Consider the following 25,443-nt stretch of genomic DNA (forward strand, 5'->3'; position numbering starts at 1 on the left):
ACTTTTCTGTTCATTTGGTCCTATGTTTGGCCAGACCTGTGGAACCGCTTGCCGGTTGACCTCCGGATGGCCCCCGACCTTCGCTCCTTCCGGCACAATCTAAAAACTTATTTATTCGAGCAATCTGACCTGGTTTGATGGGTTAGGGTTGGGGTTTTAATATGCCTTTTAATTACTGTTTTATATTCGGGCATAATATTTAATTGTTTTTTAACTTTTGTATTTCATTTTTATATTTATTGCCCTGTACACCACCCTGAGTCCTTCGGGAGAAGGGCAGTATAAAAATTTAATAAATAAATAAATAAATAAATAAATAGATAAATAAATAAATAAATAAATAAATAAATATCACTCTGAGGATAAAAGATACAATTCATTGTCTTTATTTTTCTAGTCTTCCTATCCAATCCCTTTAATTCTGCTTGAGTCCAGTCCACTATTCCAACTGTATATCTAATGACTGGAATTGCCCAGGTGTTAATTGCCTTGATGGTACTTACTTCACTGAGTTTGAACTTTAAGATGTTCTTCATCTCTTGATGTACTCATGTCTAACCTTTTTCTTGATTTCACTATGCTTGATGTTGTCAGCTTCAAGGATGCCCAAATATTTATAGTGATCATCCAGAGTCTTGATGTTATTTCCATAAGGCAAATGCCTTATACACAAGAATTCTGGGCCCTCGCCAGCAAGCTGAACTGGCCGAAAGACATCCTCCTTAGACATTTCAAAGACGGCCTAAATTATGACCTGTATGATGCTTGCCCGCCCTGGGGGGACCCACACCAACTCAACGAATGGTACGTCCTGGCAGAGGAAACAGAGATCGACCTATTGAAGAGGCAGCACCAAGGAAAACAATGAAGCCACTCACCACTTGAGCCAACGTGTGAGCCAGTGAAGCCACCAGCTATGGCCAAGAAGCCAACGGGATGTTTCAAATGTGGGAGAGAGGGGCATCGGGCCATAGAATGCCTCTCAAAAGCCCCCCAGCACAACCCAGGCAGATCACCAGCCAGCAAATCTGGGAAGTTCCCAGCAAAGACAAAATAATCTGCCATGAGAGTGATATAGGCTGTGGAATCCCCAACCTCTGATCAACGCAGGGAAAGAACTCCAGCATACACCACAGGTCTGGTGGATGCCTCAGACGACAACTCGGAGGGCAAACCCCTGGTAAGTGGACCCATCACACCCATCCTCAAGACAGTGACTATACTAACTCACTTCAAAGTTCTGAAAAGCCTTTTTGAACATCTTGGGCACTGATCAAGGCCTGCCATCTAGTCATCCTCAAATGAATGGGGGAACAGAATGAATGAACTCTAGTCTAGAACAGTACCTTTGTTCATCAACTAGCAACAAGACTTGCTACCATTTGCTGAAGTAGCCTACAACAATGCTGTGCATTCAAGGACCAGTTATTTTTAAATGTACTGGCTATGTAATACTTTTATCTTCCCATGCTACTTTTCTGTTCATTTGGTCCTCCTTGTAGGCCATTTTGGTCTCTCCAGAATTCTGATCATTGTTTCTTCTTAACTGACCTTCAGATATTCTTCCAACGCCCTTTTTACTTCTTCATCTGTCTGATATACTTGCAATATTCTATACCAATTCATTTTCCTTTGAAGTGTTTGACAATATCACTCTGAGGATGAAAGACACAATTCATTGTCATTATTTTTCTAGTCTTCCTATCCAATCCCTTTAATTCTGCTTGAGTCCAGTCCACTATTCCAACTGTATATCTAATGACTGGAATTGGCCAGGTACTTTCTTCACTGAGTTTGAACTTTAAGATGTTCTTCATCTCTTGATGTACTCATGTCTAACCTTTTTTTTGATTTCACTATGCTTGATGTTGTCAGCTTCAAGGATGCCCAGATATTTATAGTGATCATCCAGATTCTTGATGTTATTTCTATAAGACATCTTGATTCCTTCAGTTTTCACAACAACAACAACAACTTTATTGATTAGCCCTTGGGCCATATCAAAGTGCAAAGTTCCAGCAACAAACCATCACCAAAACTTGATAAAAGCAATCCAAAATGGAATTTGATAAAATACAATTTAAAATGGAATTAAAATAAAATACAATTTAAGATGAAATAGTAATAAAATACAAATTTAAGATATAGATAAAATATGATAACATTATATTTCGGCGTCACCCTTGCAATCTACCCCAATCAGTCCCACATATGCAGATCTTAACCGGATCATTTTGTTTAAATACTGTGCTATGTTAAATGTTATTTTCAAGTTCTGACCGGACATAAGATAAGTTATTTTGATATGGGGATCCCAATGGGTCATTCGTTTGGTATATAGACCAAGATACCTGTCTCTCACCCTCTTATACAGACAACAGTCAAATAGGATGTGAGCCAGGTCCTCTACCTTTTCCGCTCCGCAAATGCAGAGACGCTCATTGTACGGTATAGGTTGAAATCTCCCATATCTGGCCATTGTATCAAGCTGTTTGAATCTCGCTCTCGTAAATATCTCCCTAAGATGTTTTGGGAGTTGTAACTTCAAATAACTGTCCACTTGAAAAGTACATTTGTATTTACTCAGCCATTTCAAGTTACCCACCTTACTAAGGATAGCTATATCAGTTTGTGCTTCTATATCCTTAATTCTTTGGGCAACTCTTTTTTTAGATTGTTCTCCTGTTACGCAAGAAACAGGAAGGCCACAGCTTCTTACAAAATTTGTTAGTTTGGTGATCCAGGAGATTTGTGATTGTAGTTTTATTTGCTCTAGTAGGCATAATTTGGGGAATCTATCAGTCTCCATTTCATTAACTTTGCACCAGTAGTTTTAAGCTCTAATTTTAGATAATGCCTGAATTGTATGAATTCCCAATTCAGCTCTAACTGCTGCAGCAAATGTTCTTGGATCTACACCCAAAATACATCTCAGATGCTGGGACTGTGTTTGTTCTAAAACTGTGGTTGAATAAAGACCACAAATTTCTGCTCCATACAAGAGCATTGTCGTAACCTTAGCCTTATAAACCTTGAGTAATGGAGCTAGGGACCTTGGGTAACTATGGTTCTTTAGTTTGAGCAATAAATTCAAATGGGCTTTTGCTCTAAATCAGGGGTGTCAAACTCAATTTCATTGAGGGCCGCATCAGCATTGCGGTTGCCCTCAGGGGGCCGGGTGGGTGTGGTAGGGGTGGGCGTGGCCTACTGGGTGGGCGTGGCTAGAGTGCGTATGGCCTACTGGGTGGGCGTGGCCAGCTCTACATCGTTGGCATCAAGGGTGCCTAGGGGGGCCTGGGCAGGAGTGGGACAGATCTGGGGGTCTCTGGCAGAAGGAGGGTCTCTGGGCCAGGGCCAAGGCAGTGGGGGCCGTTCCCTCACTGTTTCCAGGATGGCTTCGCGGGCCGCATGCAACCACTTCGCGGGCCGGATCCGGCCCCCGGGCCTTGTGTTTGACATGTCTGCTCTAAATGTACTCCGTTGATGATGGCAGGCCCAAGATCCAGTCTTGGAAAAAGTTACGCCCAAATATACAAAGGTATTAACCTGCTCAATTGGTTCACCATCTAATTGCCACTTATGTCTCTGATGGTTTCTTCCAAACACCATTATTTTTTATTTAAATTTGCTAATGATTAGGGAGTTATGCTGGCAATAAGAGCTGAATCTTCTTAATAGCCTACGTAATCCTACTTGTGAGTATGATAATTGTCAAGGTAAAAATCACCTTTGTAGAGGGTGAAGGACCGTGCTTCAGAGAATGCATGATGTGCATGCAGGAAGGCAAGAAAAACACGACGCATAATCTTACTAAATACCTTTTACTTACAAAAATATAAAAACTAAATATATATTATAAAGAGAGCTAGCTCACTACATCCTAACGTAACAGACAGTAACAGCAAAGTGAATAAAACAATAAAGATAAACACTGGGAACTTTTTCTAGACATGCGCACTAAACAGACTGAAACCATAACATAACTAGTCATATGGGATTCACTATGGTTACCAGATAAGTTATCACAACAGGTGCAGAGAGCAGGGGAAAATGTACAGTTAGAAATGAACTTTTCTGACGAACAAAAAAAAGTGCAGTGACATTCCCCTTCTTTCGTCAGCAAAGTGAAGACTCAAGTAAGGCACATCTTCTCACGCAGATACTCATGCTGGGCTGTACGAAGTGGTTTGTTCAGCATGTCAGCAATTTGATCACGTGTAGGCACATACTGTAATGTCACAAAACCTTGTTTAACCAGTTGCCTTATGTTTTGATATTGGATGTCAATGTGTCTGGACCTTGAACCTGTAAAACGTGTTTCAGAAATATAAACCACAGATTCGTTGTCCTCCATCACAGTGATTGGTTGAATCGGAGGTGTCCAGATATCTGTGACTAAGGCATCAAACCACGTTAGAGAATTACATGCATCAGACACACAAGCATACTCAGCTTCTGTAGAGGAACAAGAAACAAAGTTCTGTTTACGCACATGCCAGTAAACAGGACATCCATTTAAGAACATCATGTAACCTGATGTACTTTTCCGTGACTTCTTATCACTCGCCCAATCTGAATCTGCATAACAACATAACTCTGCATAGTCAGTATGTGTTGGGTCCAACAACAACTTCATGTCTTTGGTGTGTTTTAGATACTTGGTTCATGTGCCAAAATGTGAAAGTCAGTTTGCATGGGTATACTCACAGGCTTAGCGTCCTCCATGTTACAGTGATGTAACAGTTGTTCAATCTTCTCTTCTTGTGTAAGACTGAACGCCTTCTGAGTTTTGGCAATTTGAACACCTAAATAAGTGTTAATACATCCTAAAGACTTCAATGTGAAAAACTTTTGTAAAGCTTTAGCAAAAACCTCACTCATCTGCTTATTTGGACCAATATAAACAATATCATCGACATAAACAAGAATTATCTCATACCTATTACCGGATCTTTTAGTAAACACACATTCATCTGTTTCGGACTTAATAAAGCCCATTGAATTTAGTTTGTCAGAAAGACATAAGTACCACATTAAACCAGACTGTTTCAGACCATAAAGGCTTTTGTGTAGAAACCAGGTATCCCCTTCTTGCTGTCTGAAACCTGGAGGACTTTTCACGTAGATGTCCTCGTCAAGATCAGCGTGTAGATAAGCCGTTTCAACGTCGAACTGGAAAACCTCTAGGCCAAGGATAGTTGCAGTGGCCAAAGCAATCTTCACGCTTTCAGTCCACACTGTGGGTGAGTATGTATTTGTATAGTCCTCAGGATAACGTTGAGCGAAACCCTGGGCTACAAGTCTGGCCTTGTACAACGACTCACCATTTGGCTTCTTTTTGATCCTGTAGACCCATCGAGTACCAATAACTTTCTTGTTTGCTGGAGGGCTTGCAGGCGTAAACACTTGAAGTTTCTTTAGACTGTCCATTTCAGCCTGCATTGCCTCAAACCATTTATCTTGTTCTGATTCAGGAAGATGTTTGATCTGTGTGAACCTCTCAGGTGGAAGTGTAACATTACAAATCAAAGGTACAGGTGTTTTTGTCACTTGCCACGAATAACGTTTTGGAGGGATTCCCTTTGTGGTCCTCTTGGAACGTCTCGGGACAACCGTCCATTCTTCTTCCGCGTCGTCCTCGTCTTCATCATTGTCGCCAGCAGCAACATCAGCGGCTTGTGAAGACGGAACAGTAGGTTGAGAAGAACTCGTGGAAGGAACATTCTCCTGTGAATCTTGATCATCAGGTTGTGTGGCATCAGCAGCATCATCTCTAGGAAAATAAACTCCAGGATCGTTAGAATGAATCCTGGACCAGTCAGCATCTTCCTCAAAAGTAGCAGATTGTGAAACCACAATAACATGATGAGAGTCAATGTATTTGCTCCATTTTGAATTATCATCAATGCCCATAAATCTCATCCTTTTTGCTGCAGGACTCCCTTTCTTTCTTTGGGCTAAAGGAATATTCACCATAGCATATGAACCAAAAACATGGAGATGTGAGAGATCAGGCTTGTGTCCATACAACATGAAATAAGGGGTCTGATTTATCACACTACTCCAAGTGCGGTTGATGATATGGTTAGCATATTTGATAGCTTCACCCCAGTATGGAAGACTGAGGTTAGCATCTTCAAGAAGGCAACGCATCATGGTTTGCAAAACCCCATTTCTGCGTTCTGCCACCCCATTTTCATCTGGAGTATAAGGAGCAGATGTCTGATGTACTATCCCATTCTCACGCATCCAGTCCTGGAAACGCTGAGACATGAATTCAGCACCGCGATCACTCTGGATTCTGGCAATGTTGACCTCGAATTGGGTATAGACAAGACTAGCAAAGTCTTTAAAGATCTGAAAGGTCTCAGATTTTTCTTTCATAGGATATACATATCCATATCTAGAATAATTATCAACGATTGTCAAGAAATATCTTTTACCACCAAGTGTTGGTGCAAAAGGACCAACTATGTCAGTGTGTACCAAATAAAAAATGCGTGTTGACAGGCCTGTAGCGCGTTTTGGAATTGCTGCTGCTTTAGATTTGGCTTTCTTGCAGACAGCACAGTCCAAGAACACCTTACACCCCTTTAGATCCAAACCTCTTGCGAACTCTGGCATATTCTTCAGAACACGGAAACTGGCATGACCCAATCTTCTGTGCCACTTATGGATACACCTGGAATGCAAAGGTTTACCTGTTAGTGAATTCTCAACATTAGCATTTTTATTAGGGACCCCAGGCTTGCTGTGAGCAACCTGTGTCTTTTTTCTATTTTTATCATTATTAGGAACCTTTGGAGTAGCAACAGGATCTCTCTCTGGGACGTCTCTCTCTGGGCCTGTGCTCTTTGGAACGTGTATACTTGCCTGCTCTTGCTGCTTAGACTTTGGTTTTAAGTAATAAACACCACCAATCAACATGGTTTCAGCAACAATATCTCCGTCTTTGACTATATAACTTGCTTTTTCAAGATGGTGGACCTGAAAATGAGAAAACCTAGACAAATGACTCTGACTAAGCAAATTACTACTGGCAGACGGAACATAGTAAACGTCTGGAATGAGAGCACCAAGATCTTCAATATAAACAGTTCCTTTTCCCATGACCTGAACAGGATGATTGGAAAAAGAGTAAAGTTCACGAAGTTCAGGTTCAGGCTCGTGCATCTCTGTGTAAAGCTCTTTTCTGTAGGTAACATGTAATGCTGCTCCGCTGTCCAAAGTCCAAAGAAGTCGTCTGTCGTACTCTGGTTGAGGCTGTGGATTGTTGGCCACAACCAATGTGACAAGTGGAGCTTGTGGATCACGCTTGGAACCACGACCACGACCTTGTCGTCCGCCTCTACCTCTGCCTCCTCTGGAATCTGTTCCTCTGGGCTGGTATGTGACGGGCGCTGGAACTCGTTGGGGACAATCCCGGGTGGCATGTCCCACACGATTGCAGATGTAGCATCTTGGCATCCTTGGAACGTAGGTCCTTCCACGGAAGGCACGCCTCGCTGGAGCTCTTGATGCAGGTGGTTCCCTTAAATGTGGCGCAGCTTGCATAAGTGCCTCTTCTTCGGCTAAAATTCTGCATACATGATCCACTGTGCGTTGAGCAATAGGCACTTGATTAATCTTGGAAATAGCATCTTTCCACTCATGATTCAAAGAGTTAATGATAATGCTGATCATTGGAAAATCATCAATAGGATAGCCTTTTTCACCCAGTTCTTTTCTAATGCCTTTCATTTTAGTCAAATGTGCTCCAATATGTTCACCAGGTTTTAATCTGGAACCATGGAACTCAGACAAAAGTAAACATGTAGACTCAATTGATGTAGGCCGATAACATGTCTCTAACTGAGTCCAAATTTGTTGGGCAGTTGCATCTTGTGAAAAGGTGAGCTGCAATTCAGTGTCCATTGACATCAATAATGTTGTGCATGCTCTATTATCCAAGTCCCATATGTCAGGAGTCCATGGCTGGGCAGGAGGATTAAACACCATCATGTGAGTACCTTCTCTGCGTAGCAAAAGTCCAACCTCACTGACCCATGCCCTGTAATTCTGTCCTGACTTCTTTAATTTTGAATCACCAGGCAGTGGTACAATGGAAGGTGTTTGATGAGGCATATACAATTGAGGTACTGGCTGTGCAGGTTGTGCAATCTGACCATAACCTGCAGGGGGCACCAGTGGCGTCTGTGCCTGGACATGCGGCAGTTGCATTGAAGCTGCCGGTAGTATTGGTGCTGGCTGTGACTGTCTTTGAGCTGCTATTCCACCCTGGCCAGCAGGAGGCGCTGGCGCTGGGGCTGGTGCAGTAGCATAACCTGCAGATGACACTGGCCTTCGCATATAAGAACCCGGTGGCAATTGCATGTGGGTTAAATATGGCTGTGTTCTGCCAGGTAGAGGGGCTTGCATAGAAGCAATATTAACAGGAGAAGCAATAGTAACAGGAATCCTAGCACCATCAGGGGCTGGAGCCTCAGATAATGGCAGAAATCTTGTATCTCTGAGCAAAGACTCCTCCATAGACAATTGCGAGAGTGAGAGCTCCAATTCATGTCTTAATGCAGCTTCACCAGTAGATGGTGCTATAACATTTGCTTCAGGCATCACTGTGGCTCTGTATGGCCTTTGGGACAGCCCATAATCATGTGACATAGGAGCCTCCGGTTCCCATTCGTCTTGCATGACACTCAATGATGGGCGTGACGATGCAAGGTCAGTCACTTCTTTTTTCTACTTCATCCTGAGCCCCTGGAGTGTGAACATTTTCAAAAGCAGCTGCCAGGGAGCTTGGAAAAGTAGAAAAAAGAAGTGACTGACCTTGCATCGTCGACAGGAGCAGGTGTGTCTTCTCCAAGGCGTGTGGCTGAAGCTATCAGAGTTCTTAAAGTTGAAGGGAGATGCCCAACAGACAGACTCCTTTTCAGCCGTGGCTTCCTTCCTGACATGTTTCAGCAGTTAATCACCGCTGCCTCGCTAGCACTAACTAGCTGGTAACAGCCGCAGAAACATGCATCTCTAAAACATAAATCAAACCATCCTCTGCTACCAAAATGTCAAGGTAAAAATCACCTTTGTAGAGGGCGAAGGACCTTGCTTCAGAGAATGCATGATGTGCATGCAGGAAGGCGAGAAAAACACGACGCATAATCTTACTAAATACCTTTTACTTACAAAAATATAAAAACCAAATATATATTATAAAGAGAGCTAGCTCACTACATCCTAACGTAACAGACAGTAACAGCAAAGTGAATAAAACAATAAAGATAAACACTGGGAACTTTTTCTAGACATGCGCACTAAACAGACTGAAACCATAACATAACTAGTCATATGGGATTCACTATGGTTACCAGATAAGTTATCACAACAGGTGCAGAGAGCAGGGGAAAATGTACAGTTAGAAATGAACTTTTCTGACGAACAAAAAAAAAACGTGCAGTGACAATAATAAAATCATATCATCAGCATAAAGCAAGCTGATACAGTAAGTATTTAGGATCATTGGCATGTGTACAATGGTATCCTTCATTAACCCTGGCAAGTCATTGATGTATAAATTAAATAATAATGGGGCCAGGATACACCCTTGCCTTATCCCTTTATTTGTGTGAATCCTGTTAGTCAGGGCCCCATTAACCCCATACCGCACCCTCAAACAGGTACTTGTGTAAAGGGCTTTAATCAAGGCCAGGAGTCTGGATTCTATTTTAAGAGATGTCAATTTACTCCATAGTGCGTCTCTATTTACCATATCAAATGCTGCTGTAAGGTCTATAAAAGCAGCAAACGGGTCAGTTTTCACTATTTTTCCCTGATTGATGAGAAACATGGCAAATTTGTCCAATTCAAATTCCATTGCAACATCTTGGCTGTATATAGTGACAACAATGAGCAGTGATTCTATTTCAGATGGTGTTTTTCCATACAGCTCCAGATTGTCCATGTAAAGGAGGTGGGAGAGTCTGGCAGATGTTTTTGGTTTCTGATAGCGATGACCTGACTTATTCAGTATTGTTGACAGAGGAATTAGTGCAATGACAAAGAATGATGAAAGTGAGTCTCCTTGAAAGATTCTTCTTTTAATAGTAACCTCTCTCAATCTATCATAATTGGCTAGCAATATTAGTATGCATTTGGAATACTGTGTCCATTTCTGGTCACCATGATACAAAAAAGTTATTGAGATTCTAGAAAGAGTGCAGAAAAGAACAACAAAGATGATAAGGAGAATGGAGGCTAAATGTTTGATGAACAACTGTGGGAACTGGGTATGTCTAGACTAATGAATAAGAGGACTACGGGTGATACGATAGCAGTTTTCTAACATTTGCAGGGCAGCCAACCTATCCTCCAAAGCATCTAAAGGCAGGACAAGTAACTGATGGAAGTTTATCAAAGAGGATCCAACCTAGAATCAAGGAGAAATTAAGAACAATTTATCAGTGGAACTGCTTGCCTATAGAAGTTGTGGGTGCTCCTATAGAAGTTGTCTGTATTTATATGTATGTTATGTATGTGTATACTTGTGAGAGCAGGCAACAGAATTTCATTTTTAAGGTGTTCCAGTGCATTCACAGTAAAAAATGACAATAAAGATTTTCTATCTGTCCATCATTGGAGGTTTTAAAGAAGAGATTGGTCAATCATTTGTTCAGAATGGTATAGGGTCTTCACCTCGAGTAGTGGATTGGACCAGAAGACTCCAAGGTCCCTTCCAACTGTTATTTTGTATTCTGTACACTTTCAAAGATAGTTATAGGATGCCCATTATATATACAGGTAGCCCTTGACTTAAAACCACAATTGGTTTTAATAATTGTACTTATTATATCTGTCAGAATCCATTTATATTTCATTTCTAACTATATCCTCTGAGCTAAACCCAAATCTCATCTTCCCCTGGATTCTGACATTCCCAAGGGGGAGAGGGAACAAGCATGGAGCTTGACAGCTTTCACTGCCTCCCTTAAATGTAACCTTTGTTTATTCTGCCTGCCTGCTATCCATCACAATATAATCAATTGCTTTCTCACTAGGCATTCCCTCTCATCTTACAGCAACTAGGAAAGGGGGTGGAAAAGGGAGGAATGAAACTCTCCGGAATCTGGTTTGTTTCTCTGAATGAAGTGTGAGGGGGGTGCAAATGATCCTGCTGCAAACGGACTGTTATCTCTCCTCTTCCACAATGGGCTTACCACCTGGAGCTTGGCTGATCCGGAACTGACGGAATGAACTGTGGGGTGGGGTTTGCTTGGGGACACTCTAAAAATATTGATCTCTGAGGGAATTCCTCAGATCCTGTCTATTATGCCTGCTATCTCCTATTTCTTAGTAAAAGTTTCTGCTTGGAAAGTCTTGTCTCCAAGAGTCCTTCTTTCTTAAGATATGGGCTGAAGTGGGTTCTGACATTAGATAGGATCTGCATTAAGAGTAAACCTGGAAGGAAGAACCTTACTGGGGAACTTTCCAAAAAATAGAATGTCTACCAATGAGGCAGGGAAAGAGGGAAACCCCATGGAAAGGGAGCTTTCCCTCTGACTGAAATCCCACCAACTATTGGGAGCTGAAGTATCATATTCCTCCAGGGAAGAGGTGGTGGAGACGTGCAACCACAAACCGCGATGGTTAATGGGCATTGGAAGGAAAAGCGAGTGGGAAAAGGCATGGAGGAAAGTGACCCTGATATGGGGCCGCCACCAACCTGAATGGAAGCAAGAGATGGAGAATTCCCTGCACGTCAGTGGGGAGGATGGGAGTTATGCACCACACTCACACTGGATCCTGATGGGAAAAAAAACCTTGGATCTCTAAGGGAGGAGAAACCTGAGTCCCACAGCTGCATCAGCACCTGGAGCTGCAGCTGGAGAGACAGTGTGGGGGATCCGGAACCTGTAGCAATGGAGGCATCTGCTGAACCTAGAGCTACCACTTCTGCAGCACACCCCTTCCACCGACCCGCAGATGGGGATCAGGATGGGGGGCAATACCACCAGTGGCAAAGGCACCAATCCATTCAAAGATTCCCGCCTCTGGAAGCAAAATTCAGGGGGGAGCCGCCACACTTGGGGGTTTTCCTAACTCAAGTCCTCAGTTATATGGAAGAATATGGACAGGACATCTCCAGTGACAAAGCCCACATCCCGATTGTGCAATCCACCCTCAACAGACTGGCTGCAGACTGGGTGGTGAACCTGCATGACTCCAACACTTTGCTACACTCAATTTTCCAGCAAATTTGGAAAACTCAACAGTGGCCACAAGATTGGAAAAGATCAGTTTACATTCCAATTCCAAAGAAAGGCAGTGCCAAAGAATGTTCAAACTATCGCATCATTGCACTCATTTCACATGCCAGTAAAGTTATGCTTAAAATCCTACAAGCTAGACTCCAGCAGCATGTGGATCGAGAACTACCAGAAGTACAGGCAGGATTTCAAAGAGGCAGAGGAACTAGAGATCAAATTGCCAACATACGCTGGATCATGGAGAAAGCTAGGGAGTTCCAGAAAAACATCTACTTTCGCTTCATTGATTATGCTAAAGCATTTGATTGTGTGGATCACAAAAAACTGTGGCAAGTTCTTAAAGAGATGGGAGTACCAGACCATCTTATTTGTCTCTTGAGAAACCTATATGCGGGTCAAGAAGCAACAGTGAGGACTGGACACAGAACCACTGATTGGTTCAAAATTGGGAAAGGAGTCCGGCAAGGCTGTATACTGTCACCTTGCCTGTTTAACTTACATGCAGAGCACATCATGAGAAAGGCAGAGCGAGATGAATCAAAAGTTGGAATTAAGATTGGGAGAAATATCAACAATTTAAGATATGCAGATGATACCACTCTAATGGCAGAAAGTGAAGAAGAACTAAAGAGCCTCTTGTTGCGAGTGAAGAAGGAGAGTGCAAAAGTTGGATTGAAACTCAACATTAAGAAAACCAAGATCATGGCATCTGGCCCTCTCAATTCCTGGCAAATAGATGGGGAAGAAATGGAGGTAGTGACAGATTTTATTTTCCTGGGCTCCAAGATCACCGTAGACGGGGACTGCAGCCAAGAAATTAAAAGACGCTTGCTCCTGGGGAGGAAATCCATGGCAAATCTAGACAGCACACTGAAAAGCAGAGACATGACCCTGCCAACAAAAGTGCGTATAGTCAAGGCCATGGTTTTCCCAGTTGCAATGTATGGCTGTGAAAATTTGACCATAAGAAAGGCTGAGCAGCAAAAAATTGAAGCTTTTGAAGTATGGTGCTGGAGAAGACTTCTGCAAGTCCCTTGAACTGCAATGCGATCAGCAGAGACATCACCTTGTCAACAAAAGTGCGTATAGTCAAGGCTATGGCCTTCCCAGTTGCAATGTATGGCAGTGAAAGCTGGACCATAAGAAAGGCTGAGCGCCAAAGAATTGAAGCCTTTGAACTATGGTGCTGGAGAAGACTCCTGCGAGTCCCTTGGACTGCAAGGCGATCAAACCGGTCAGTCCTAGAGGAGATCAACCCTGACTGCTCTTTAGAAGGCCAGATCCTGAAGTTGAAACTCAAATACTTTGGCCACCTAATGAGAAGGAAGTTCTCACTGGAGAAGAGCCTAATGCTGGGAAAGGTTGAGGGCAAGAGAAGAAGGGGACAACAGAGAATGAGGTGGCTGAATGGAGTCATTGAAGCAGTAGGCATGAGCCTAAATGGACTCCAGAAGATGGTAGAGGACAGGAAGGCTTGGAGGAACATTGTCCATGGGGTCGCGATGGGTTGGACACGACTTCGCAACTAAGAACAACATCAACAAAAGTTTCAACCCTATGCCAGAACTAATCCCAAATGAACCGGAAATCCCATCGCTGAAAGAATGGATTGCACAATTGCAAAACACCTGGCCAATCGTTAGGAAAGCTTTGGACCAAGCTAGGCAAGCATACAAAGCACAAGCAGACAAAAAGAGAGTCAAACTCACACCAGTGTGGTATATTTATCTACAAAATACTTAAAATCCCTACAGCCCTGTTAAAAACCTGGACCAAAATATATAGGACCTTTTCCAATTAAAAGATCCCAGTAACAGTAGAAGTAAAACTACCCAAAAGTCTTAGGCAAATACACCCAATTTTTATTGTAGCTTGCGGAAAAGGGAACAACAGTCTCCCTTACAGCCAAAAACCACCACCTCCAATCATGGTTGATGGGGAACAACACTTTGAGTTAAAAGAAATCCTAGATTCTGGAAAGTATCACAGAGCAATTCAATACCTAGTAGGTTGGAAACACCTTCCCTCCTCAGAAAATGAGTGGGTCCATAAACGTCACATCAGAGCACCGAAGCTGCTAAAGAAGTTTCATACAGAATATCCCAGCAAACCAGGCTAACATATATATTTTTGTTTCAATAGGAGGTGGATCTTTTCTATTTTTAAGGGGGGCAGGATATCAGAATCCATTTATATTTCATTTCTTACTATCTGCTTTGTGGAAAAACTCAATCTCATCTTTCCCTGGATTCTGCCATTCCCAAGGAGGAGAGGGAACATGCATTATTGCTTTGTCTTCCTCCATTAAATGTAACCATTTGTTTATTCCGCCTGTCTGCTATCCATTACAATGTAACCAATTGCTTCTTACTAGGCATTCTCTCTGAACTTACTGGGCAACTAGAAAAGGGGACGGGTGGAAGAATTACAACCCTCTGGGATGTGGTTGGTTTCTCCAAAGGAAGTGTGAGGAGCTTTGGAAATGATAGTGCTGCAAACAGATTGTTATCTTTCTTTTCCCACAATGGACTTACCACCGGGAGATTGCCTGATCTGGAACTGACCAAGTGAACTGTGGGGTGGAGTTTGCTTGGGGGCACTTTAAAATTATTGAGATGTAAGGGAATGCCTCAGATCCTGTCTATTATGCCTGCTATCTCCTATTTCTTAGTAAAAGATCCTGCTTGGAAAATCCTGTCTCCAAGAGTGCTGCTTTCTTAAGAAGTGGGAAGAGGTGGGTTCTGACACAAAGTTTTTCTGAAATGGTTTGCCATTGCTTTCTTCCTAAGGGAAAAAAACAGTGATTAGCACAAAGTTACCCAGCTAGCCTCAATGGCTAAGGCATAAGTAGAATTCAAAGTCTCCTGGTTTCTAGTCTGGTGCCTTACCACTACATCAATCTAGTTAAGCTCATGATAAAAGAGAATAATTAAAATACTTTACTTAGTACCATAAAGATATCTCATTCGTTTCATTTCAGATGGAAAAGGCAACCAGACCAACTATTCTATGGAAGATTTCTGTGTGTGGGAAAAAGATCTATCAGTTATCTATATCTGATGCATTTTTTCTTCACTCTTTCCTACCTCTTCTACCTTTTCTAGTTGGTCAATTCTATTTCTTGATTCGAAAGCGAATCCACTTGAGGCCAGAGGATGCTCTGTTCTTCTTTGTCAACAACACTATTCCTCCTACCAGTGCTACAATGGGTCAGCTGTATGAAGTAAGTACCAGAATTTCTTCTTTTGTAATGATAGAAATGATGAAATAGTGCATAGTAAATAATACGAATTTGTATCTTTTGTACAGTGCTTTTGCTTGCTACATGAAACTAAATTCCACTTGCCCATTGCCCCATTGTATCTTTAAGTTTAATTTTTGAACTTTTTCTGTTTTTTTCTGAGGGACCTTCAAGCATCTAGTGCTGGAAGACTCACTCAGTCTCTTATCTACAGATCCACAGCTTTTTATTATCTATTTATTAAATTTTTATGCTGCCCATTTCCCTTACAAGGTGACTCTGGGCTGCTTACAGGTTATAAAACAAGTAAAAATAGTTAAAAGATTAAAGCAACACAGAATTAAAATGTTATTAAGAACTATACTATACTAAACTAAAACCAAACTAAGAGAGCTAAGAGCCAGAAAGGACAGGAATAAGGCCTTTTCAGTCTATGCTTCAGAGCCTAATTATGGTTCATTACATATATGTACCTTATATGAGGCCTATTAGGGGCTGGCCCTCCAAATAGAATCTCTTCTGTATGCCTGAAGTATGGTGATTATTCAAGCAGTAAAGAGATTAAGAAAGTCAATCCTATGAGCAGTATTCTGCCTAGCACTAAGATAAATTTCAATCTTTAGGGCCTTTTGAATTGTGCAATCATAATTATGGCTTAATTAAGAATATACGATATTATTTATTGGCTGAAGCAAAGGACATTCCCAATTTTTGCAACTACTTGTGTAAATCTGTCATGATCTGACAGGAAGAAATATTTGGGAAAAATGGTTGTGTGTGTGTGTGAGGGTAAATAAAAGGCCAGGTGTTGCTGATTGGTAACAGGATAATGTTCCAAATTGTATTAATAAGCAAGTTTTTTTCCTGTCTTTACTATATATGCCTATTGGTTGTGTGTGTGTGTGAGGGTAAATAAAAGGCCAGGTGTTGCTGATTGGTAACAGGATAATGTTCCAAATTGTATTAATAAGCAAGTTTTTTTCCTGTCTTTACTATATATGGCTATTTTCTGTTCTATTCTTATTCTTTTGCTAAACTGAATTATATTAGTGATGGATGGCAATGCTATCTATCTGTTCTGGGGTTATATATTCATCATTTGCAACATTTCCAGCTGGTTTCTGGCAAGCAAAGTCAATGGGAGGAGCCAGATTCATTTAACAACTGTGTGATTCACTTAACAAGTACAGTGACTTAATTAACAAATGTGGCAAAGAAGGTCATAAGATTGGATGCAACTCACCATGCTTAACAATAGAAAATCTGGTTTCAGTTGTAGTCATAAGTTGATTTTTGACATTAGATTTACCTCTTTCATAATGAAATTTCATTTCCAGAAATATATTTATTGACTCCATAAGATGGGGTAACCTTCATTCAGCTCTTCATCTTTTTCCTTCTTGTGAGTTTAACAAATTCAAAACATACTTTTTAAAATTTATTTATTTATAAATTTATAAAATTTATTATTTCATACACTTTGCCTTTTACATCTTTTATAATCCAAGCTGCAATGTCCATATTTTTTCTCCAGATTGAGATATATATCTTAGTCTCCACTATTTATCAGAATAGAGCTGGAAGGGACTTTGGAGCTCTTACAGTCCAGCCCCCTATTCAAGCAGGAGACATTATATCATTTCAGACAGATGGCTGTCCAGTCTTTTCTTAAAAACTTCCAGTGATGGAGCACCTACAGTTCTTAAGAGAAGCGGTTCCACTGGTTAATTGTCCTCACTGTTAGGAAGTTTCTCCTTAATTCCAGGTTGCTTCTCTCCTTAATTAGTTTCCATCTGTTGTTTCTTGTCTTACCTTCTGGTGCTTTGGAAAATAAGTTGACCCCCTCATCTTTGTGGTAGCGCCTCAAATACTTGAATACTGCTATCATGTCGCCCCTAGTCCTTTTCTCTAGACTAGCCATGCCCAATCCTACAACTATTCTTCATATGTTTATGTCTCCAGGCCCTTAATCATCTTAGTTGCTCTTCTTTGCACTTTTTTTTCAAAGTCTTTTTTGTAATGGATGCTGGATGCAGTATTCCAGGTGTGGTCTTAGTAATATTTTTATAGAGCAGTAATAATACTTCACATGATTTTGATTCTATGCCTCTGTTTATACAACCAAATATTTTATTAGAATTTTTGAGTTCTGCCGCACACTGCTGACTCATGTTTAAGTGATTGTCCACTAGGACTCCAAGGTTCCTCTCACAGTTACTGTTTTTGAGCCAGGTTTTGCCCTAATCTGTACTTGTATCTTTGGTTTTTCATGCCTAGGTGTAAAACCTTGCTTTTCTCCATATTAAATTTGTTTTGTTGGATAGGGCTCATTGTTCAAGTCTGTCAAGATCTGTCAAGATCATAATCTTTGTCAGTCAAGGCTTTCCAGATAACAGAGGAAACAAATGAACTTTTTGCTAATCAATTAACTAATAGGTGTAGGAAACAAACCACAGTGGTAATGGGGGACTTTAACTATCCTGACATCAACTGGGAGATAAACTCTGCAGCAAACAGGTTCCTGCCTAGCTGACAATTTTGTCATCCCAAAGGAGGAGGAGGGAACTAGAGGGTCAGCTATAATTCTTATTAACACATGACATAATAGAAGGGGTTGAAATTTCAGGAAATTTGAGGACTTAATACTAACAGAGAGCCCAAATCTGCAAAGATGAAGTCAGGAATGCTAAGGCTCAGAATGAATTATGACTTGCAACAAATGTCACAATGATTTAAAATTCTTCAACATGTAACAAACAAGAAAAATGTCAGAGAAACAATTGATCCACTAATGGGAGAAGGTAGCAAGGAGATGATGGGCAGCAGGGAGAAAGGAAAAAAATAGTCAAATGTATCTAAAGCAGTACCATAAAAGACAGATTAGGAACACAAGTCAAAGTAGGCAAGAAAATGGTAAGACAACATCTATCCACTCTACAGTATATGAGTTCAAATCACCAGGACCATCTGAAGCAGCGGATAGAAGTTATCTCAGAATCACTTTACCATATTTTTCAAAGATCCTGAAGCACTGGAGAACTGCCACAGAACTGGAAAAGAGCTGATGTGGTTCCAGTCTTCAAAAAAGAGAAAGACTGGATCCAGGAAAATACAGACCAATTACCCTGACATGAATATCTGGGAAAGGCCTGGAAAAGATAATGAAACAATAGATCTCTGAATACCTAGAAACAAGCAATCCTATTACTAGAAGCCACCATGGGTTTGTCAAAAACTGATCATGCCAGACAAATCTTGCTGCATTCTTAATTAGTGGATCAGTGAAATGCTGTGGACATAATATACTTGGACTTCAGTAAGGCATTTGACAAAGTAGACCAACAACCTATTTGGTAAGATAGAAAAATGTGGGATAGACAGATGGACTTATAACTGGCTGACTAACCACGCTCAAAATGTGGTCTTTAGTGGAATTACATCTACATGGAAGAAAGCATACAGTGGGGTACCCCAACATTCTGTCTTAGGCCTAGTAATTTTCAACATCTTCATAAATGATTCAGATGATGGGATGTAAGATGAACTCATTAAATTTCCAGATGACAGAAAGCTGTTGATAATAGCCAACAGTTTAGAAGATAGGCTCAAGATCCAAAAAGATCTCAACAGATTTGTACACTGGGTCCTATCTAACAAAATGAAATTCAGTTGTGTGAAAAGTAAGGTTTTACACAGGTAAAAAACCCAAAATGTGTAGATATAGAATAGGTGGTACCTGGCTGAACACTAATTGTGAGAGGATCTAGGAATCCTAGTGGACACTAACCTAAGTATGAGCTAGCAATGTGCTGCAGCTGCCAAAAATCCAATACAGTGTTAGTACTGCTTTATACTAAAACCACACTTGGAATACTGAGTCCAGTTTTGGTCACCATTTTTTTAAAAAAGATGTTGAGACTCTAGAATGGGTGCAGAGAACAGCAACATATATGATTAGGGGACTGAAGGCTAAAATGTACGGTGAACGGTTTTAGGAACCGGCTAAGTCTAGTCTAACAAAGAGAAGGACTAGGAGGTGGCACAATAGCAATCTTCCAATATTTTTAGAGGCTGTCAGAGAGAAGAGGGTTGTCTATCTATTCTCCTAAGTACCTGGGGCAATAGAAAAAGTGTCAGATGAAAGCTTATCAAAGAGAGATCTAATTGTTCATGAGAACAATTAATCAGTGGAAGGGCTTGCCTGCAGAAGTTGTGGATACTCCCCCACTGGAGGTTTTTAAGAAGAAATTGGACAGCTATTTGTCCAGATTCATATAGGACCTCCTGCTTAAGCAGGGGTTTGGTTTAGAAGACTGCCAAGGTCTCTTCCAACTCATGTTATTTTTTAGTTTTGCAATGTTTTTAATAATAAAGTGAAAGTAAATTATTCTGGTTATCAGCTTCAATCATATTCATGCCACACATAGTATTCTCTGCTAAAAATAACAATAGTATCAATCAATTTGAGCAAATTTTGGCTAGTGTATAAAGCCCAGTTTTATTCCAAGCTTGCTTACGTTGGGACCTCTAATCTAAAAACTACTTTATATGCCAATGTATTATTGTATAAACCATTTTTGAAATATATGTATATATACTAATGTTGTTGTTAGTTGTGAAGTTGTGTCTGACCCATCGCAACCCCATGGACAATGTTCCTCCAGGCCTTCTTGTCCTCTACCATCTTCTGGAGTCCATTTAAGCTCACACCTACTGCTTCAGTGACTCCATTCATCCACCTCATTCTCTGTCATCCTGTTCTTCTGTTGCCCTCAATCTTTCTCAGCATTAGGCTCTTCTCCACTGAGTCCTTCCTTCACATTGTGGCCAAAGTATTTGAGTTTCAACTTCAGGATCTGGCCTTCTAAAGAGCAGTCAGGGTTGATCTCCTCTAGGACTGACCGGTTTGATCACCTTGCAGTCCAAGGGACTTGCAGGAGTCTTCTCCAGCACCATACTTCAAAGGCCTCAATTCTTTGGCTACCAGCCTTTCTTATGGTCCAATTTTCACAGCCATACATTGCAACTGGGAAGAGCATGGCCTTGACTATACGAACTTTTGTTGGTAGGGTGATGTCTCTGCTTTTTAGTGTGCTTCTAGATTTGCCATGGCTTTCATCCCCGAGAGCAAGCGTCTTTTAATTTCTTGGCTGCAGTCCCCGTCTGTGGTGATCTTGGAGCCCAAGAAAATAAAATCTGTCACCACCTCCATTTCTTCTCCATCTATTTGCCAGGAATTGTGAGGGCTGGATGCCATGATCTTGGTTTTCTTAATATTGAGTTTCAATCCAACTTTTGCACTCTCCTTCTTCACTCGCAACAAGAGGCTCTTTAGTTCGTCTTCACTTTCTGCCATTAGAGTGGTATCAACTGCATACCTTAAGTTGTTGATATTTCTCCCGGCAATCTTAATTCCAACTTTTGATTCATCTCGCTCTGCCTTTCTCATGATGTGCTCTGCATATAAGTTAAATAGGCAGCATACAGCCTTGCCAGACTCCTTTCCCAATTTTGAACCAATCAGTGGTTCCGTGTCCAGTTCTTACTGTTGCTTCTTGACCCGCATATAGGTTTCTGAAGAGACAAATAAGATGGTCTGGTACTCCCATCTCTTTAAGAACTTGCCACACAATCAAAGGCTTTAGCATGAAGCAGAAGTAGATGTTTTTCTGGAACTCCCTAGCTTTCTCCATGATCCAGCTTATGTTGGCAATTTGATCTCTAGTTCCTCTGCCTCTTCGAAATCCTGCCTGGTAGTTCTTGATCCACATGCTGCTGGAGTCTAGCTTGTAGGATTTTAAGCATTTTCTTGAAGAGATCTCTGGTCCTCCCTATTCTATTGTTTTCTTCTATTTCTTTGCACTGTTCATTTAAGAAGGCATTCTTATCTCTTCTAGCTATTCTCTGGAATTCTGCATTCAATTGGGTGTATCTTTTTCTCCCTTGCCTTTCGCTACCCTCCTTTCCTCAGCTATTTGCAAAGCTTCCTCAGACAGCCATTTTGCTTTCTTTCATTTCTTTTTCTTTGGGATGGTTTTAGTTGCTACCTCTTGTACAATGTTGCAAACCTCCGTCCATAGTTCTTCAGGCAGTCTGTCTATCAGATCTAATTCCTTAAATCTATTTGTCACCCCTGGTGCATATTCATCAGGGATATGATTTAGTTCATACTGAGCTTCTCTATCTTTGGCTGCAGAGCACATAGTCAATCTGATTTCTGTGTTGACCGTCTGGTGATGTCCATGTGTAGAGCTTTCTCTTGGTTGTTGAAAAAGATTGTTTGCTATGACCATCATGTTCTCTTGACAAAATTCTCTCAGCCTGTGCCCTGCTTCATTTTGTACTCTAAGGCCCAACTTGCCTGTTATTCCAGTTATCATTTGGCTTCCTACTTTAGGATTCCAATCCCCCATGATGATAAGGACATCATTTTTTGGTGTTAGTACTATAAGGTGCTGTAGGGCTTCATAGAACCAGTCAATTTCATCCTCTTCAGCACCAGTGGTTGGGGCATAGACTTGGACTACTGTGATATTGAATGGTTTGCCTTGGATTTGAACTGAGATCTTACTGTCATTTGGGGGATTGTATCCCAGTATTGCTTTTCCTACTCTTTATTGACTATAAAGGCTACTCCATTTTATCTGAGGGATTCTTGTCCACAGTAGTATACCTGATGGTCATCTGAATTAAATTCACCCATTCCTGTCCATTTTAGTTCGCTGATTTCTAAGATGTCAGTGTTCAGTCTTGTCATCTCTTGTTTGACCACATCCAGCTTCCCTTGATTCATGGATCTTACATTCCAGGTTCCTACGGAGAAAAAATCTTTACAGCATCAGACTTTCCTTTCACCACCAGATACATCCACAGCTGAGTGTCCTTTCGGCTTTGGCCCAGTCGCTTCATTCTGGCGCAACTAGTACTAGCCCTCTGCTCTTCCCCAGTAGCATATTGGACACCTTCCGACCTGAGGGGCTCATCTTCCAGCATCATATCTTTTTGCCTTTTGGTACTGTCCATAGGGTTTTCATGGCAAAGATACTGGAGTGGGTTGCCATTTCTTTCTCCAGTGGATCACCTTTTGTCAGAACTCTCTGCTATGACCTGTCCGTCTTGGGTGGCCCTGCACAGCATAGCTCGTAGCTTCATTGAATTATGCAATTACAAGGCAGTAATCCATGAAGGGGATATATACATTTTTTTAAAAAAAAATAGACTCCACCTATAATGACTTATGTAGACCTGTCCTCTATTCATGGCATGATATGGAAGTGATTAGCCCACCATATTCCAGGATGATTTTTTTTTTGTCACTCCATAGTGCTGGGATTTTCTGGTTGTTTCTCTACTAAGTCCAAACTGCTTTAGTGTCTTCAAAATCAGTCGGGGTTGATCAGATGCCACAGGGATTTTAAGAAACAAGATTTTAATGTAAGAAAAGTGTAAAAACAGGACACATTAGAACATTTAAAAAGTTTCCTCTTTTTTAGCCTGCATTTCTGGCTGGAAATTTTCCTTATAGATATTTTCCTTTATAGCTGCTTCACCAATCTATTCTTGCTTTACCTTTCTTAAAAAATAAAATTCTTTAAAAAAACATTTTAAATTGTTATAAGCTGTTTCATGCCAAGTTTGACATGCTATCCCTACTTCTATGTATTTGGCTGATTATGATTTCTGTTTCTCCTTATCTCCCTTTTTAATCTTTCAATAGGATAATCATGAGGAAGATTACTTTCTCTATGTGGCTTACAGTGATGAAAGTGTTTATGGCAAGTGATTCTATGCATTGCTAGCCTTACAGATGGATTGGACTGAAAGGTTATTGTGGAAGGAATTTGTGTCCAGCAAAAACAAGAAATGGGAGAAGAAACTGGATGACAAACCATGTATTTCATGTCATCATTTCTTGCACTTTTTAATAAATTACTATTATTGAATCATAAGAAAAGAGCAAGGGTTTTAAAGCCATCTGATGGTTGGTATTTTGTCATGTTCCATCAACTTCCATTTTTATAACTGGTATGTCTATAAGTTTACCATGAAGGAATAAGGAAAAGGCAGGAGTGGGCAAGAAATTCCCTAGCAATATAATCCATTATTTTCCAGGCCAAGTCATAACACCATAATAGCATAAGTCAACCTCAATTGGCCTTTCCTTCAACATCCCAGAATTAATGTTCTTTATTTTAATATATTTTTTCCTGCCCTGTCTATCCATCAAATGCTTAAAAGAGGCATATCATCAATTATTGTTTTCTAAAATCATTACAAACATTACAATCCCTTGTCCTTAATTCAGTTGAGATATTGCACTAGTAAATATTATTGCTTCTTGTTATCAAGAAAGTTGTGCATAGTAATTACCTAGTTATTTCAAATGAACTTCAAGTATACAGCACATTCTTCTCTCAATATAATCAGAATTTGGACCTTGGTATTCAATACTTAACACAGCTTCACTAATTGCATGACTGTTCTGTGATGTTCTGTGTCCTTGCTTTGTTAGTATAGACTATACCCATCTAGGTCGCAGTTACAGCAACTGAAACCTGTGTTATGAATGAAACTTCTGAAGTTAACTTACCCACAGTCTTGCTGAAATATACATCCTGCAACTTTTTTATGACATAATTCTTTTATGATAATTATTCTCCATACACTTCTCTACTTCTGCTTAATCATAATCTGATTAAAGTCTGAGAAAAATTTTGCTCAACTAAGCAAAGCAGTTTCTAAAACAATTAATAGTTGTATTCCCTATACTCTATAATGGCAAGTAAAATGAAAAACTAGGACATTTTATGTTGAATCTTATGTTTCTTAGTTTTAGGGTAACTTGGAGGATATTAAAAGATTGTATCTGTGTGTAAAATTATAGAAATTGACACACTCTTTGTTTCTCCTGCTTCAAAGTATCACTCTAATAACTTTTGGAAATAGCAGTGGACAGTGGCAGAGCTGAGAGAACTTTAGGATGAAAACTGCTAGAAGAAATTGCTGGAATGTGCTACATTCAGAGCTAGACAGAGGACTAAGTTTTTTTTTGCTTGGTTCAGAATAAAATAAAACTGGATACCACTTCTATAGTTGATTCTGTTCTAATGCTGAATTATTTCCCTTCAGTACCAATTCCAGATTGGTAATGATGAGCAAACAGAAGTAAACTGCTCATCTTTATTATTCAGAGAATCTTTAGGAGTCATGTTGTGAATCCTGTCCAACATTTGCATGTAATGAGTCTATCTCATATATTAGTTCCCCCTTTTAAGTTGCATTACTGAAATAAATGAACTTTTGCACGATATTCTAATTTTTCGAGTTTCACCTGTAGTATCTTTAAAAAGCAACGTGGTGTCCGGGTTACAATATTTCCATTTCAGACAAATATATATTATTACAAATCTCCAAATTATTGTAACCAATACTTCCTCTCTCTTTTTTTCCTTTAATACATACTATCTCTTATCTAAATTAACATACTTCTCATTGCTATCCATCAATCATTAAATAGTTTTCTATATTTATTTCTCATATGATCTAAATCATAATGCATAAAATGCTCATCTGTTCATTGACATCCCCTATGCTGCTGCTAATCATTAAAGGATGTTACTGAAATTTTAGTTTGCTCATTTCATATGTATAAATTACTGTGTTTATATGTTTAATTGCTTTGTGGCATCATTGCTTAGCTTCAGCTTGTAAAAGATAGTGCTATGTATTCTTTCTCTGTGATGAACCAAGACAGCTTTAGATTTTTGTAAGAGTTTTGTTAGTAAAATAAATACACAATTGAAAATCTGAAATTCAGTCTGGAATGGTGTTTAATAATACAGCTAACTCAGGCTACAATTATTTACACATTAAGTATATCAAAAAACAGCACAATTTTTGTATATTTTTTCCTAAAACTGTTAGATTTGAGCCACTAGCACAGAT

The 25,443-nt window shown here is 40.2% G+C and overlaps 1 protein-coding gene across 2 annotated transcripts in view; it reads left to right on the forward strand.

Annotated features, from left to right (window-relative positions):
• Nucleotides 1–25,242, forward strand: part of GABARAPL1 (GABA type A receptor associated protein like 1) — a 91,741-nt gene extending 66,499 nt beyond the window's left edge. For both annotated transcript variants that reach the window (XM_081317608.1, XM_081317609.1), the window contains 2 exons: nt 15,362–15,480; nt 23,216–25,242. In XM_081317608.1, the coding sequence (XP_081173734.1) occupies nt 15,362–15,480; nt 23,216–23,281 (185 nt within the window). In that variant the 3' untranslated portion in view covers nt 23,282–25,242. The remainder of the gene's footprint in view (nt 1–15,361; nt 15,481–23,215) is intronic.
• Nucleotides 25,243–25,443: the final 201 nt, after the last annotated feature.

The sequence above is a fragment of the Vipera berus genome (genome assembly GCF_964194415.1).
Source record: "Vipera berus genome assembly, chromosome: 2".
NCBI classification, from domain to species: Eukaryota; Metazoa; Chordata; class Lepidosauria; order Squamata; family Viperidae; genus Vipera; species Vipera berus.